At 35.7% G+C, this 15,000-nt stretch overlaps 3 protein-coding genes across 4 annotated transcripts in view; all 3 read left to right on the top strand.

The window, feature by feature from the left end:
• Positions 1-870, top strand: part of LOC119573565 — a 10,668-nt gene extending 9,798 nt beyond the window's left edge. Inside the window, exons 5-6 of the mRNA XM_037920776.1 lie at positions 1-89; positions 310-870. The exon at positions 1-89 is cut by the window's left edge and continues 50 nt beyond it. Of these exons, the coding sequence (XP_037776704.1) occupies positions 1-89; positions 310-607 (387 nt within the window). The 3' untranslated portion in view covers positions 608-870. The remainder of the gene's footprint in view (positions 90-309) is intronic.
• The window catches only part of LOC119573225, a 22,054-nt gene extending 15,404 nt beyond the window's left edge, over positions 1-6,650 (top strand). Inside the window, exons 2-5 of the mRNA XM_037920345.1 lie at positions 3,447-3,574; positions 4,768-4,820; positions 5,816-5,981; positions 6,277-6,650. Coding sequence (XP_037776273.1) covers positions 4,769-4,820; positions 5,816-5,981; positions 6,277-6,475 — 417 coding nt within the window. The 5' untranslated portion in view covers positions 3,447-3,574; position 4,768 and the 3' untranslated portion in view covers positions 6,476-6,650. The remainder of the gene's footprint in view (positions 1-3,446; positions 3,575-4,767; positions 4,821-5,815; positions 5,982-6,276) is intronic.
• A 2,088-nt stretch (positions 6,651-8,738) lies between these two features.
• LOC119573226 lies at positions 8,739-12,507 on the top strand. Of its 2 annotated transcripts, XM_037920346.1 has the most exons (5): positions 8,743-8,989; positions 9,277-9,404; positions 10,659-10,711; positions 11,701-11,866; positions 12,153-12,507. In XM_037920346.1, exons 3-5 carry the CDS (start codon positions 10,660-10,662, stop codon positions 12,349-12,351), a joined length of 417 nt encoding a protein of 138 aa, XP_037776274.1. In that variant the 5' UTR covers positions 8,743-8,989; positions 9,277-9,404; position 10,659; the 3' UTR covers positions 12,352-12,507. The 2 variants fall into 2 exon arrangements, with proteins under 2 accessions (XP_037776275.1, XP_037776274.1); XM_037920347.1 differs by lacking the exon at positions 10,659-10,711 and having other exon boundaries at positions 8,739-8,989.
• The last annotated feature ends 2,493 nt before the right edge of the window (positions 12,508-15,000 follow it).

Raw genomic sequence — 15,000 nt, forward strand, 5'->3', positions numbered from 1 at the left:
GACTTCATCATCACGTCCACCACCACGGTGCCTTACACATGCATCTCCAACCATTGTTTGCAGGAGGCGCTTCGCACGGGTGGCATTTAGTCCCGTTCCCAACGCCGATTCCGAATATGTGTTGTTTCCATACGCTTTCTTATTGTCGTGTTTTTCATACTTATTTAATTTCTTGGTTTTATTCTTTTACTTCGCGTTTATAGCAAGGATACTAGGGCACAAAAATGTATATTGACGCATTTATGTCGTCCCTGTCATCCAACTATCCATTTCGCATGGTAGAAGTGAAAACATTATGTCGATCTGATTCATCCATCGTTTTAGAATTAGCTTCACAGTCAACAATAACTGCAATGACACAGTAAACTCCCTAACCACAGCCTCAAAACATCAGTTAAAGGCGTCAATTAAAGGCATCGATAGCTCGATGGATCCGCGAACCCACGCTAAAACAGAACACGATCGCCAACCACGAGCCGCTGTCACTGTCTGGTCGAATGTCTCCTCCACCTTCACCGTCACCTCGACCTCCACCAACAGCGCCACCACACTCCCCATCCTCCTCTTCTGCTCAACAACGGGGTCAATTGTTCACCCGATTTGTTAAGGCCTGATTTGTAAACAGTGGATTTCAATGAAACTTTTGTTTCGACGCCGATAAGTTTTCACTGTAGTGCGTGTGGAACATCAAAAAGGATTGCTCGGTCTTCTTTTTAAACTCTCTATGTATATGCACATAAACACATAAATACATTTTGTTGATTTCCTTGGCAACCTCAGGCGATACTGTCTGTCCTTCAAAAACTGTTTAAGTTTATGCTTTATGTATTTTAATTTATGAGCTTATATAATTAAAGTTGAATCATATTCTATGGGATTTTTCTTCGTGTCTTTGTGACATTTTCCATAACGATATATTTCTGGAAAATCTTCGAATAAAAAAAAAAAATAAACATGTATGCTGAATCGGTATTTATGAAAAGAGATATTACAAATGCACCAATTATGGGTAGAAATAGCGTCATTTCTGCTATGATTAAAGTAGTCTCGATGACGTATTATTTGCCCACGGTGCAGATGCACCTGTTTAACGGTGCTAATCAGTCACTGCTGTAACGAGTTTGTCTTGCCCTAAATGCAGTGACAATGAAACATCCACCAAAAAAATATGGATATTCCTGCTTTGCCTGAAAAGGTGTGACCATAGTATATTGCATTTCAAAGATTAAATTCGTCTTATATGCAGCTGTGTGATGCGTCCTGGATCACTTCTTTGCGATTCATTGAACATATATAGAAATCGGAGAACTAGGCACACGAAGAAAGTAACCACATCGAGAACTGGAGGAAATGTATGTTTGTTCCCTGTAAGAATGTGATAAGAACTTCAGTATTTGACAATTCCCAAGGGACAAATTGGCATAGGAATTATAAGTATGGAAAGAACACAAACAATGGTAATTGTGGAAAATGCCTAAAGGGAGAAAGGGAAGGGAATATGACTAGTTCAGAAACAGACATAGGAGAGGAAAATGCTAAATATATCGGGAATCAAAACTTTCACGCAGACCAAAAGAGTAGAACCCAAAACGTGGATTAAAACAAGACAAAAACAAAAGAGGGGAAACGTCTTGCAACAAAGGTAGGCTCAAATCACGAGGGAAACTCTGGCCATTCGCTGCCTGGAACACCTTGTCCACACCTACAAGCGCCTCACAATCCTGAACATGAGAGTCAGCTAGAAGAAATCCGACGGGTGTGGTGCTTGGTCACTGGGAAATGCTGCTCGCTCACTCTGGTCAAGAGAATGAAGAGAAAAAGGGGGAAAGGGGCGAAGAGTGAGACAGAGAGAGGAAGGAAGAAGAGAAGAGGGAGAGAGAGGAAGAGGGTATGACTATATTTGCATTCCACGAAAGTTATGATTTAGTGTTCTTCTGAAAGCACACCAATCTGTCACAGCATAAACACCAATGAATATTTTCAATGTAGAAATATTCAACCATTCAAGCATTACGCCTCATTGCAGACCACAAGAATTCCTGAGCTATGTAAATTTGTCAAAACTGGCTGACCAGTTTCCACATGGTCATCTGAATAATTATTCAGTTTCGCATTTCCTTATAGATGCTATGAGATTAGTTAATTCAGGCGGCGTGGAAGGAATCATTACGGGATAAATAAAAACATGGCATTTTCTTATGAGTGAAATATACAAGAATAAGAATCGTGTAAGTTTACCGAAAGACATTAATGAATAAAAATGGGGATCACGTGGAAACCAATTAAAGACATAATTAACAAATGTGAGGAGTTATCTTTTTTTTTCTTCTTTTTCTTTTCTTTTTTTTAGTCTGCGAGTTGCCATTTGTTAGAACTACATACGATACACACGTCAAACTAATAAAATGAACCGTATTTATTGTGGCGGATGTAGAAAGGGTAAGAATGAGAATTAATATCTTCACAATACAAGAACTTTGTTTATTTCAAAGGCATCCTCATCAGAAACACGTATTTCGAAACCGGCTAAATACATCTCTTGTATCGTGAAGATATTAATTCTCCTTCATACCTTTAAAACTAATAAAACCTTATAATCTCTGGGTTTTTAGCAAAAAAGAGAAAAAAAAAAGACAAAGAGAAAGAGAGGGAGAAAAAACAGAGAGAGAAAAAAAGAGAGAGACAGAGAAAGAGAATTGTCATTGTTATTTTTATCATTATCGTTATCATCATAATCATATTTGATATTATCATTATTATTATTATCATTATTTTCATTGTTATTGTTATTATTTCATTATTATTATTATTATTATTATTATTATTATTATTATTATTATTATTGTTATTATTATTATTGCTACTACTACTGCTACTATTGTTACTATCATCATTATTATTATTATCATTATTATTATTATTATTATCATTATGTACAATAATACATAAAACTAAAAGACATCTTTAAAAATGTGCCTTACCTGAACTCATAGAAATAATATGTAAAAATAGGTAAAGTAATCAATACGTAGATTAAGAAATAGAAGAAAAATAATATTGACGGAAATGGTAGACTAGAGAAAGAAGGAAAAAAAAAATTCTTAATAGGAGAGAGGAAAAAAGCCTGTGCAATGGTGCGACCTCACGTAAGGAAACCTTGATATATTCGTTAACATTCTGTGTATGTATATATATATATATATATATATATATATATATATATATATATATATATATATATAATATATATATATACATATATATATATATATATATATATATATATATATATATATATATATATATATATATATATCATTACTTAAGAATAAGAAAAATGAAGGATGAAACTTGCTGTGTGAGATATGCAAAACGGGTTAATTCTTTGAATCTAGATGATTCACCTTCAATGTTGATAATTCCTTTATTTCCTCTGTCCGTTTCAGGATAAGTCTCGAGAAATGTCTGGAGTTCACAAGAGGAAACATATTCAGAGTATATAGGTGGGCAAAGTCACACAGCATGGCGAGTGTTTCCTCGCAGTCGTCAGCGAAGACAGTGAACAGTACACAAGGTAATATTCCATTCGCTCTGTCTTTGTTTCTTTTTTGCAAGTCATATATTGTTAGGTGAAGTGAATTTTTGTCTAATATTGGACTACAGACTCTCTTTTATTTTCAATATTTACTTTTAATTGTATTGGATGTGTCGCCTCTGCCTTAATGTCTCTTGAAGTAAAAATAACCTTCATTAGATTGTCGCCCTCCGAGATATCAAGAAGCTAGTCTCAAGTCTAAACATTAGCATAAACTTAAATCTTGCAATAAAGTGACAACGGTTCCTGAAAGACAAAGGAAGAGCACTTTATCTCTGCTGTATAGACAATGGCATGTCCACCGTCTTGAGATGCACTGCCTTTGCTATTGGCTGGAGAGGCTTGACTATTGCTTGGTAAAAGGGACATGCAGAAATTCAGGCACAATCTGAATACAGCAATTGCCTGAATACCTAGTAAAATACATATTCACCTGCTTCCAGTTTTCAATAAACAAATAAATGTCAAAGGATTATTTCTAATATAGTAAGAAAAAATGAGTATAAAACACCCAAGTAGTTTCATGGATCATATAGTCGGGGATGCCTAAACATGTCGCTCGGAAAGATTGACCCTGTGAGGAATAAAGATAGTTCTTAGCATTGGAGATCACACAGACCTTTATTCTTTGTTAATTCACTTATCATCCCCAGTATTTCCACGGGACTGATGGCCATTTCCAGAGATGTCTGCCATAAATACAAGGGAAAGATCAGTCAAGGTGGTTTCCCGTTGCCTTCCATGACAGTGTTTTTATTGAGACCGTCTCTAGAAGGGCTGCCAGCCAAAGCTAAAGAATTCCCTCTACCCTTATTTCTATTCATCCCATAGATGGGACCCTGACAGGTGTGAGCAATAGTGGCTGAGAGGTGGCTCCATACAGGACTAGAATCGTACTACCGGATGCAGTAGTAGTACGTATGTGTGTGTGTAAAGAGAGAGAGAGAGAGAGAAAGAGAAGTATTTGTGTTTATATATATATATATATATATATATATATATATATATATATATATATATATGTATGTATATATATATATTCGTATAGGGAAAGAGAGAATGAAAAGAGAGAGAGAGACAGAGACAGACATAGACACAGACAGATAAAGAGAGCAGACAGAAACACAGATAATGAACTTGTTTTTGACCTAACTCTAGTATTGTTTTCCTAGGATGAACTGGACCGTTTTCTGCGTATTGTTAGGGATTGGCTGTTTTTGTCATGGTACGTACTGAAAAAGCAGCTATTGTTACTCGTTTCTCCTTCCTTTTGTAACTATTGGTCAATATGTGATAAACGTATTTTTCTCCCTCTTTCAGCTTTGCACCATTCTCTTTAATCAGCATCACAGCTGCAGTTAACTATACAGTAGGTTTTGCTTACGAATTATCTAAATTTGGGTTTTATGCCTATAGCTTCGACAATAGAAATAACGTTACATTGATTTCACTAATAAGGTCGGACTTTGGTGCTGCATGTAAAAGTAAATACAAAAAGGAATGTCACACACATTTAATATCATCTGATAGCTTTCCGTATCATAAGTCTTCATATATACTTCTATCTCTCCTTTAAAATAAACTAAAAAAAATACATTTCCCTCCAGTTTCTTTCCCTTCTATAACCACATTAACACACAAGTACTTAGCAACCGTCCAAAGCATATTGAATCGTACATTCATTTCTACTCATTGATTAATTAGCTCATTTTCTGCTTATCACTTACGCTATATATATCTATTAACGTATTCTTCTGGAAAGGGGATTAACTTTTCTAATATGCAGCAGCTGATCTCACGAGGATGAAGGTGCGTACATTAACTTATCAACTTTTTATCTGTATATTCATTTCATCCATTACGTCTACGTACTATCATATCTATAGATCTTTCATACTGCATATCATGAACTCACCCCCACCCCTTTAATTGCAGTACATGTTATCCAGTAAAATGATAAATCATTATCTGTATACCTTCTTTTTGTTTCTTTTTATTCGTTATTTGTACCCCCCCCCCCCCATTACTGCATATATTCTTCTTCTTTCTTTCTTTATTTATTCATTTGTCTCAATTTTTTTTTCTTATTTTTTTCTTCGTCTATTTATTAATTTATCTTAGTTTTTTCTCTTATTTGCAACCGTCAGATTGCCTGCATATATTAATTTAGTTTTATTTATTTTTCCTCGCTATTTACAACGCCCCCACCCCCTCCGCCAGCTCGCGACGAGGCGAAGGAACGTTTCATCGTCACCCGCTCCACCAGGACGGACTTCAGCCTCGCCACGACCACCACCACGGTGCCTTACTCATGCATCTCCGGTAACCTTCCGCCCATTGCTTGCAGACGGGCAGCAATGAAATACATTTCCAACCCCGGTTCCGGGTATGTGTTGTTATTATTGTTGTTTTCATACTTTAATATGTCGCTTTACACTGGATACGTTTACAGCAAGGATACTAGAGAACATGGCTGTACATTGACGCATTTATGTCGTCCCTGTAATCCAGCTATCAATTCCCCATGGTATAACTTGACAACATTATGGCGATCTGATTCATCCATCGTTTTAGAATTAGCTTCACAGTCAACAATAACTACAATGTCACAGTAAACTCCCTAACCACAGCCTCAAAACATCAGTTAAAGGCATCAATTAAAAACTTTTTTTTTTCTTCAGTCTGACCTTAGCCAGCTCGATGTATCCGGGAACCGACGCTAAAACAGAACCCGATCGCCAACCACGAGCCGCTGTCACTGTCTGGTCGACTGTCTTCTCCACCTTCACCGTCACCTCGACCTTCACCAACAGCGCCACCACAATCCCTGTCTCCCTTCTTTGCTCAACAACGGGAACAGCCCTTCCTCCCCCGTGTTAAAACAATAGATGTCAAGGAAAGTTTACGTCGACTTTAATAGGACTGTTTTCACTGTAGTGCGTATGGTAGAGATCAAAAGGATTGCGCGGTCATCTTTGTAAACTCTCTCACCTTCTATCTCTCTCTCTTTCTCTCTATCTCTCCCTCTCCCTCTCTCTCTCTCTCTCTCTCTCTCTCTCTCTCTCTCTCTCTATATATATATATATATATATATATATATATATATATATATATATATATATATATATATATATATATATATGCATAATACATAAATACAGTTTATTTCCTTAGGGATCTCAAACGATACTGTCTTTCAAAGATGATTGAGTTTATGCTTCATGTATTTTAATTAATGAGCTTACATGATTAAAGTTGCATCATATTATATAGGATTTTACTTCAAAACTACAGATGTCGTCTTTTTCCGATATGATACTCTATTTCTGGAAACTTACTATAAAAAAGAAAAAAAATAACAAGTATGGTGATTCGGTATTTATGAAAAGAAATATTATAAATTCACCAATTGTGGGTAAAAATAGGATCATTTCTGCAACGATGAAAGTAGTCTCGGTGACGTATTATTTGCCCACTGTACAGATGCACCTGTTTACCGTTGCTAATCAGTCACTGCTGTACCAAGTTTGCCTTGCCATTAATGCAGTGGCAATGCCCTTTTTTGATTCCAGCTTCGCAAAGCAATCTCTCAGACAGAGAAACATCCACCAAGAAAATATGGATATTCCTGCTTTGCCTAAAAAGGTGTGACCATAGTATATTGCATTTCAAAGATTAAATTCGTCTTATATGCAACTGTGTGATGCGTCCTGGATCACTTCTTTGCGATTCATTGAACATATATAGAAATCGGAGAACTAGGCACACGAAGAAAGTAACCACATCGAGAACTGGAGGAAATGTATGTTTGTTCCCTGTAAGAATGTGATAAGAACTTCAGTATTTGACAATTCCCAAGGGACAAATTGGCATAGGAATTATAAGTATGGAAAGAACACAAACAATGGTAATTGTGGAAAATGCCTAAAGGGAGAAAGGGAAGGGAATATGACTAGTTCAGAAGCAGACATAGGAGAGGAAAATGCTAAATATATCGGGAATCAAAACTTTCACGCAGACCAAGAACGTGGAGTAAAACAAGACAAAAACAAAAGAGGGGAAACGTCTTGCAACAAAGGTAGGCTCAAATCACGAGGGAAACTCTGGCCATTCGCTGCCTGGAACACCTTGTCCACACCTACAAGCGCCTCACAATCCTGAACATGAGAGTCAGCTAGAAGAAATCCGACGGGTGTGGTGCTTGGTCACTGGGAAATGCTGCTCGCTCACTCTGGTCAAGAGAATGAAGAGAAAAAGGGGGAAAGGGGCGAAGAGTGAGACAGAGAGAGGAAGGAAGAAGAGAAAAGGGAGAGAGAGGAAGAGGGTATTACTATATTTGCATTCCACGAAAGTTATGATTTAGTGTTCTTCTGAAAGCACACCAATCTGTCACAGCATAAACACCAATGAATATTTTCAATGTAGAAATATTCAACCATTCAAGCATTACGCCTCATTGCAGACCACAAGAATTCCTGAGCTATGAAAATTTGTCAAAACTGGCAGACCAGTTTCCACATGGTCATCTGAATAATTATTCAGTTACGCATTTCCTTATAGATGATATGAGATTAGTTAATTCAGGCGGCGTGGAAGAAATCATTTCGGGATAAATAAAAACATGGCATTTTTTTATGAGTGAAATATACAAGAATAAGAATCGTGTAAGTTTACCGAAAGACATTAATGAATAAAAATGGGGATCACGTGGAAACCAATTAAAGACATAAATAAGAAATGTGAGGATTTTTTTTTTTTTTTTTTTTTTTTTTTTTTTTTTTTTTTTTTTTTTTTTTTTAGTCTGCGAGTTGCCTTTTGTTAGAACTAATAAAATGAACCGTATTTATTGTGGCAGATGTAGAAAGGGTAAGAATGAGAATTAAAAAAAAAGACAAAGAGAAAGAGAGGGAGAAAAAACAGAGAGAGAGAAAAAAAGAGAGAGACAGAGAAAGAGAATTGTCATTGTTATTTTTATCATTATCGTTATCATCATAATCATCTTTGATATTATCATTATTATTATTATTATTTTCATTGTTATTGTTATTATTTCATTATTATTATTATTATTATTATAATTATCATTATTATTATTATTATTATAATTATTGCTACTACTACTGCTACTATTGTTACTATCATCATTATTATTATTATCATTATTATTATTATTATTATCATTATGTACAATAATACATAAAACTAAAAGACATCTTTAAAAATGTTCCTTACCTGAACTCATAGAAAGAATATGTAAAAATAGGTAAAGTAATCAATACGTAGATTAAGAAATAGAAGAAAAATAATATTGACGGAAATGATAGACTAGAGAAAGAAGGAAAAAAAAGTTTAGTAGGAGAGAGGAAAAAAGCCTGTGCAATGGTGCGACCTCACGTAAGGAAACCTTGATATATTCGTTAACATTCTGTGTGTGTGTATATATATATATATATATATATATATATATATATATATATATATATATATATAAATATATATATATATATATATATATATATATATATATATATATATATATATATATATATTACATTACTTAAGAATAAGAAAAATGAAGGATGAAACTTGCTGTGTGAGATATGCAAAACGGGTTAATTCTTTGAATCTAGATGATTCACCTTCAATGTTGATAATTCCTTTATTTCCTCTGTCCGTTTCAGGATAAGTCTCGAGAAATGTCTGGAGTTCACAAGAGGAAACATATTCAGCGTATATAGGTAGGCAAAGTCACACAGCATGGCGAGTGTTTCCTCGCAGTCGTCAGCGAAGGCAGTGAACAGTACACAAGGTAATTTTCCATTCGCTCTGTCTTTGTTTCTTTTTTGCAAGTCATATATTGTTAGGTGAAGTGAATTTTTGACTAATATTGGACTACAGACTCTCTTTTATTTTCACTATTTACCTTTAATTGCATTGGATGTATCGTCTCTGCCTTAATGTCTCTTGAAGTAAAAATAACCTTCATTAGATTGTCGCCCTCCGAGATATCAAGAAGCTAGTCTCAAGTCTAAACATTAGCATAAACTTAAATCTTGCAATAAAGTGACAACGGTTCCTGAAAGACAAAGGAAGAGCACTTTATCTCTGCTGTATAGACAATGGCATGTCCACCGTCTTGAGATGCACTGCCTTTGCTATTGGCTGGAGAGGCTTGACTATTGCTTGGTAAAAGGGACATGCAGAAATTCAGGCACAATCTGAATACAGCAATTACCTGAATACCTAGTAAAATACATGTTCACCTGCTTCCTGCTTCCTGTTTTCAATAAACGAATAAATGTCAAAGGATTAGAGCTAATATAGTAAGAAAAAATGAGTATAAAACACCCAAGTAGTTTCATGGATCATATAGTCGGGGATGCCTAAACATGTCGCTCGGAAAGATTGACCCTGTGAGGAATAAAGATAGTTCTTAGCATTGGAGATCACACAGACCTTTATTCTCTGTTAATTCACTTATCATCCCCAGTATTTCCACGGGACTGATGGCCATTTCCAGAGATGTCTGCCATAAATACAAGGGAAAGATCAGTCAAGGTGGTTTCCCATTGCCTTCCCTGACAGTGTTTTTATTGAGACACCGTCTCTAGAAGGGCTGCCAGCCAAAGCTAAAGAATTCCCTTTACCCTTATTTCTAATCATCCCATAGATGGGACCCTGACAGGTGTGAGCAATAGTGGCTGAGAGGTGGCTCCATACAGGACTAGAATCGTACTACCGGATGCAGTAGTAGTACGTATGTGTGTGTGTAAAGAGAGAGAGAAAAGTATTTGTGTATATATATATATATATATATATATATATATATATATATATATATATATATATATATATGTATGTATATATATATATATATATATATATATATATATATATATATATATATATATATATATATATATATATATATTCGTATAGGGAAAGAGAGAATGAATAAGAGAGAGAGACAGAGACAGACATAGACACAGACAGATAAAGAGAGGCAGACAGAAACACAGATAATGAATTTGTTTTCGACCTAACTCTAGTATTGTTTTCCTAGGATGAACTGGACCGTTTTCTGCGTATTGTTAGGGATTGGCTGTTTTTGTCATGGTACGTACTGAAAAAGCTGCTATTGTTACTCGTTTCTCCTTCCTTTTGTAACTATTAGTCAATATGTGATAAACGCATTTTTCTCCCTGTTTCAGCTTTGCACCATTCTCTTTAATCAGCATCACAGCTGCAATTAACTATACAGTAGGTTTTGCTTACGAATTATCTAAATTTGGGTTTTATGCCTATAGCTTCGACAATAGAAATAACGTTACATTGATTTCACTAATAAGGTCGGACTTTGGTGCTGCATGTAAAAGTAAATAAAAAAAGGAATGTCACACACATTTAATATCATCTGATAGCTTTCCGTATCATAAGTCTTCATATATACTTCTATCTCTCCTTTAAAATAAACTAAAAAAAATACATTTCCCTCACTTTCTTTCCCTTCTATAACCACATTAACACACAAGTACTTAGCAACCGTCCAAAGCATATTGAATCGTACATTCATTTCTACTCATTGATTAATTAGCTCATTTTCTGCTTATCACTTACGCTATATATATCTATTAACGTATTCTTCTGGAAAGGGGATTAACTTTTCTAATATGCAGCAGCTGATCTCACGAGGATGAAGGTGCGTACATTAACTTATCAACTTTTTATCTGTATATTCATTTCATCCATTACGTCTACGTACTATCATATCTATAGATCTTTCATACTGCATATCATGAACTCACCCCCACCCCTTTAATTGCAGTACATGTTATCCAGTAAAATGATAAATCATTATCTGTATACCTTCTTTTTGTTTCTTTTTATTCGTTATTTGTACCCCCCCCCCTATTACTGCATATATTCTTCTTTCTTTATCTATTTATTCATTTGTCTCAATTTTTTTCTCTTATTTTTTTCTTCGTCTATTTATTAATTTATCTTAGTTTTTTCTCTTATTTGCAACCGTCAGATTGCCTGCATATATTAATTTAGTTTTATTTATTTTTCCTCGCTATTTACAACGCCCCCACCCCCTCCGCCAGCTCGCGACGAGGCGAAGGAACGTTTCATCGTCACCCGCTCCACCAGGATGGACTTCACCATCACCACGACCACCACCACGGTGCCTTACACATGCATCTCCGGCAACGTTCCGACCATTGCTTGCAGACGGGCAGCAATGAAATACGTTTCCAACCCCGGTTCCGGGTATGTGTTGTTGTTTTCATACTTTAATATGTCGCTTTACACTGGATACGTTTACAGCAAGGATACTAGAGAACATGGCTGTACATTGACGCATTTATGTCGTCCCTGTAATCCAGCTATCAATTCCCCATGGTATAACTTGACAACATTATGGCGATCTGATTCATCCATCGTTTTAGAATTAGCTTCACAGTCAACAATAACTACAATGTCACAGTAAACTCCCTAACCACAGCCTCAAAACATCAGTTAAAGGCATCAATTAAAAACATTTTTTTTTCTTCAGTCTGACCTTAGCCAGCTCGATGTATCCGGGAACCGACGCTAAAACAGAACCCGATCGCCAACCACGAGCCGCTGTCACTGTCTGGTCGATTGTCCTCTCCACCTTCACCGTCACCTCGACCTTCACCAACAGCGCCACCACACTCCCCATCTCCCTCCTTTGCTCAACAGCGGGAGCAGGCATTCCTCCCCTGTGTTAAAACAATAGATGTCAAGGAAAGTTTACGTCGACTTTAATAGGACTGTTTTCACTGTAGTGCGTATGGTAGAGATCAAAAGGATTGCGCGGTCATCTTTGTAAACTCTCTCACCTTCTATCTCTCTCTTTCTCTCTATCTCTCTCTCTCTCTCTCTCTCTCTCTCTCTCTCTCTCTCTCTCTCTATATATATATATATATATATATATATATATATATATATATATATATATATGCATAATACATAAATACAGTTTATTTCCTTAGGAATCTCAAACGATACTGTCTTTCAAAGATGATTGAGTTTATGCTTCATGTATTTTAATTAATGAGCTTACATGATTAAAGTTGCATCATATTATATAGGATTTTACTTCAAGACTACAGATGTCGTCTTTTTCCGATATGATACTCTATTTCTGGAAACTTACTATAAAAAAGAAAAAATAAATAACAAGTATGGTGATTCGGTATTTATGAAAAGAAATATTATAAATTCACCAATTGTGGGTAAAAATAGGATCATTTCTGCAACGATGAAAGTAGTCTTGGTGACGTATTATTTGCCCACAGTACAGATGCACCTGTTTACCGTTGCTAATCAGTCACTGCTGTACCGAGTTTGCCTTGCCATTAATGTAGTGGCAATACCCTTTTTTGATTCCAGCTTCGCAAAGCAATCTCTCAAAGATATATCCAGCAAAATAATAATAATAATAATAATAATGATAATAATAATAATAATAATAATAATGATAATGATAATAATAATAATAGTAATAATAATAATAATAATAATAATAATAATAATAATAATAATAATAATAATAATAAATAATAGTCCTGATTTGCCTGAAAAGGTGTGACCCTAGTTTATTGCATTTGAGGGATTAGAATTTGCTATTTTGCATAAGGCATTCGTCTTATATGCAGCTGTGTCATTGATTACTTCTCAGTTATTCATTTGAAATATATTAGCCAAAGAACTAGGCAGACGAGGAAAGAAACAAAATCGAAATTCGTCAAGAGTCAAATTCATGAGAACTGGAGGGTCGTTTCCCTTGCAAAATTGCTTTGTTGCCATGTTGGTGAGGACATACCCGTTGCAAATGGCATCCATAGCGAAACTGATTTTCATGAATTTCTCTCAAACACTACACTCTCCACCCATACAGCGGGTCCCCCCACACCCCTCCCAATCCCCACAGTGGCGCGTGGCACCAGAAACATCAACATTCGCCATAAAAAAAAAAAACGCAGGATTACGAGATCAATTAGGAGATTATCTCCGTTATTTTTCCTTTGCGGAGATAACGTACTGAGAAGAAGTGTTTTAAATGGATGTGTTTTATCGATATCCGGTGTCAAAAATGAGGTAAGCTCACCCAGACTAATAACGAAAATTGACCCAAACTGGGATAGGATAAATAAGTAAGGAAATGTAGACAAGCATGATATATAAATAGGAGGAACAAGTAATCCAAAATCCCATGTGCATTCCTTCAATCGCAGTATTGTGCAATCGTGCTCTCCGTTCCCTGGAAAAAATATAATTGGGGAAAATGCCTAAAGGGAGAAAGAGAAGAGCATATGACCTGTCTAGAAACAGACCAAGGCGAGTGGAAAATGCTAAATGTATGGGGAATCCACGCATCACCTGAACTGTATGTGAAGTTACACATTAGAAAACAAGATCCATCAAAACTTTCACGCAACTTTCACGAAGACTGAGAGTACAACCCAAAACCTGTGATAAAACACAAGCAAAATAGGGGAAACGTCTTGCGACAGAGGTAGGGCTCCCCTCACTAAAGAAACTCTGGAAATGGCGCTGCCTGGAACACCTTGCCCAGACCTGCAGGCGCCTCACAATCCTGAACTTGATGGGGGTCAGCAAGACGAAATCCAACGGGTATGGTGATTGGTCACTGGGAAATGCTGCTCGCTCACTCTGGACGCCACTACAGTAGTGAAGAGAATAAAGATGAAAAAGGGCGAAAGGGGAGAAGAGAGGGGGAAGAAAACGAGAGGGAGAGAGAGGAGGAGGGAATGGTTGTTGTAACTCGTATGACTGTATTCTTTGCATTTTATTTCCTTGAGGAATCACGAAATAATTATTTAATGTTATTTTAAAAGACAATCAGTCACAACACCCACCCTTCAGAGCGTAAATTCTATTGAATAGTTTCGTTGTATAAATATGCCATAATTATTTTCAAGCTTTATAATACCTCATTTCGTTGACCATAATAAATATCAAAATTGGCAGACCAGCCGTCACATGGTCATCTGAATGATTATTCAGTTACACATTTATTTAAAGATAATATTAGATTACACATTTATTTAAAGATAATATTAGATTACTTAATTCAGGGAGCGTGAAAGGAATAACTACGTGATAAATAAAACCATGGTATTTCCTTCGGAGTGATATATAGAAAAAAAATAGTTTCGTAGACGTTTAACTGAACAACATTAATGAAAAAAAAATAAGAAAAGGGAGATCACATAGAAATTATTTATAGACTTGATTAACAAATGTTGGGAATTATCTTTTTTTTCATTTGTCAGAATTACGCACGATGCACAACAGAAACACATATTTCGGATAAATACATTGTGAGGTATTCATTCTTGTTTATACTTTTA

The sequence above is a fragment of the Penaeus monodon genome, chromosome 5 (genome assembly GCF_015228065.2).
Source record: "Penaeus monodon isolate SGIC_2016 chromosome 5, NSTDA_Pmon_1, whole genome shotgun sequence".
In the NCBI taxonomy this organism is placed as follows: domain Eukaryota; kingdom Metazoa; phylum Arthropoda; class Malacostraca; order Decapoda; family Penaeidae; genus Penaeus; species Penaeus monodon.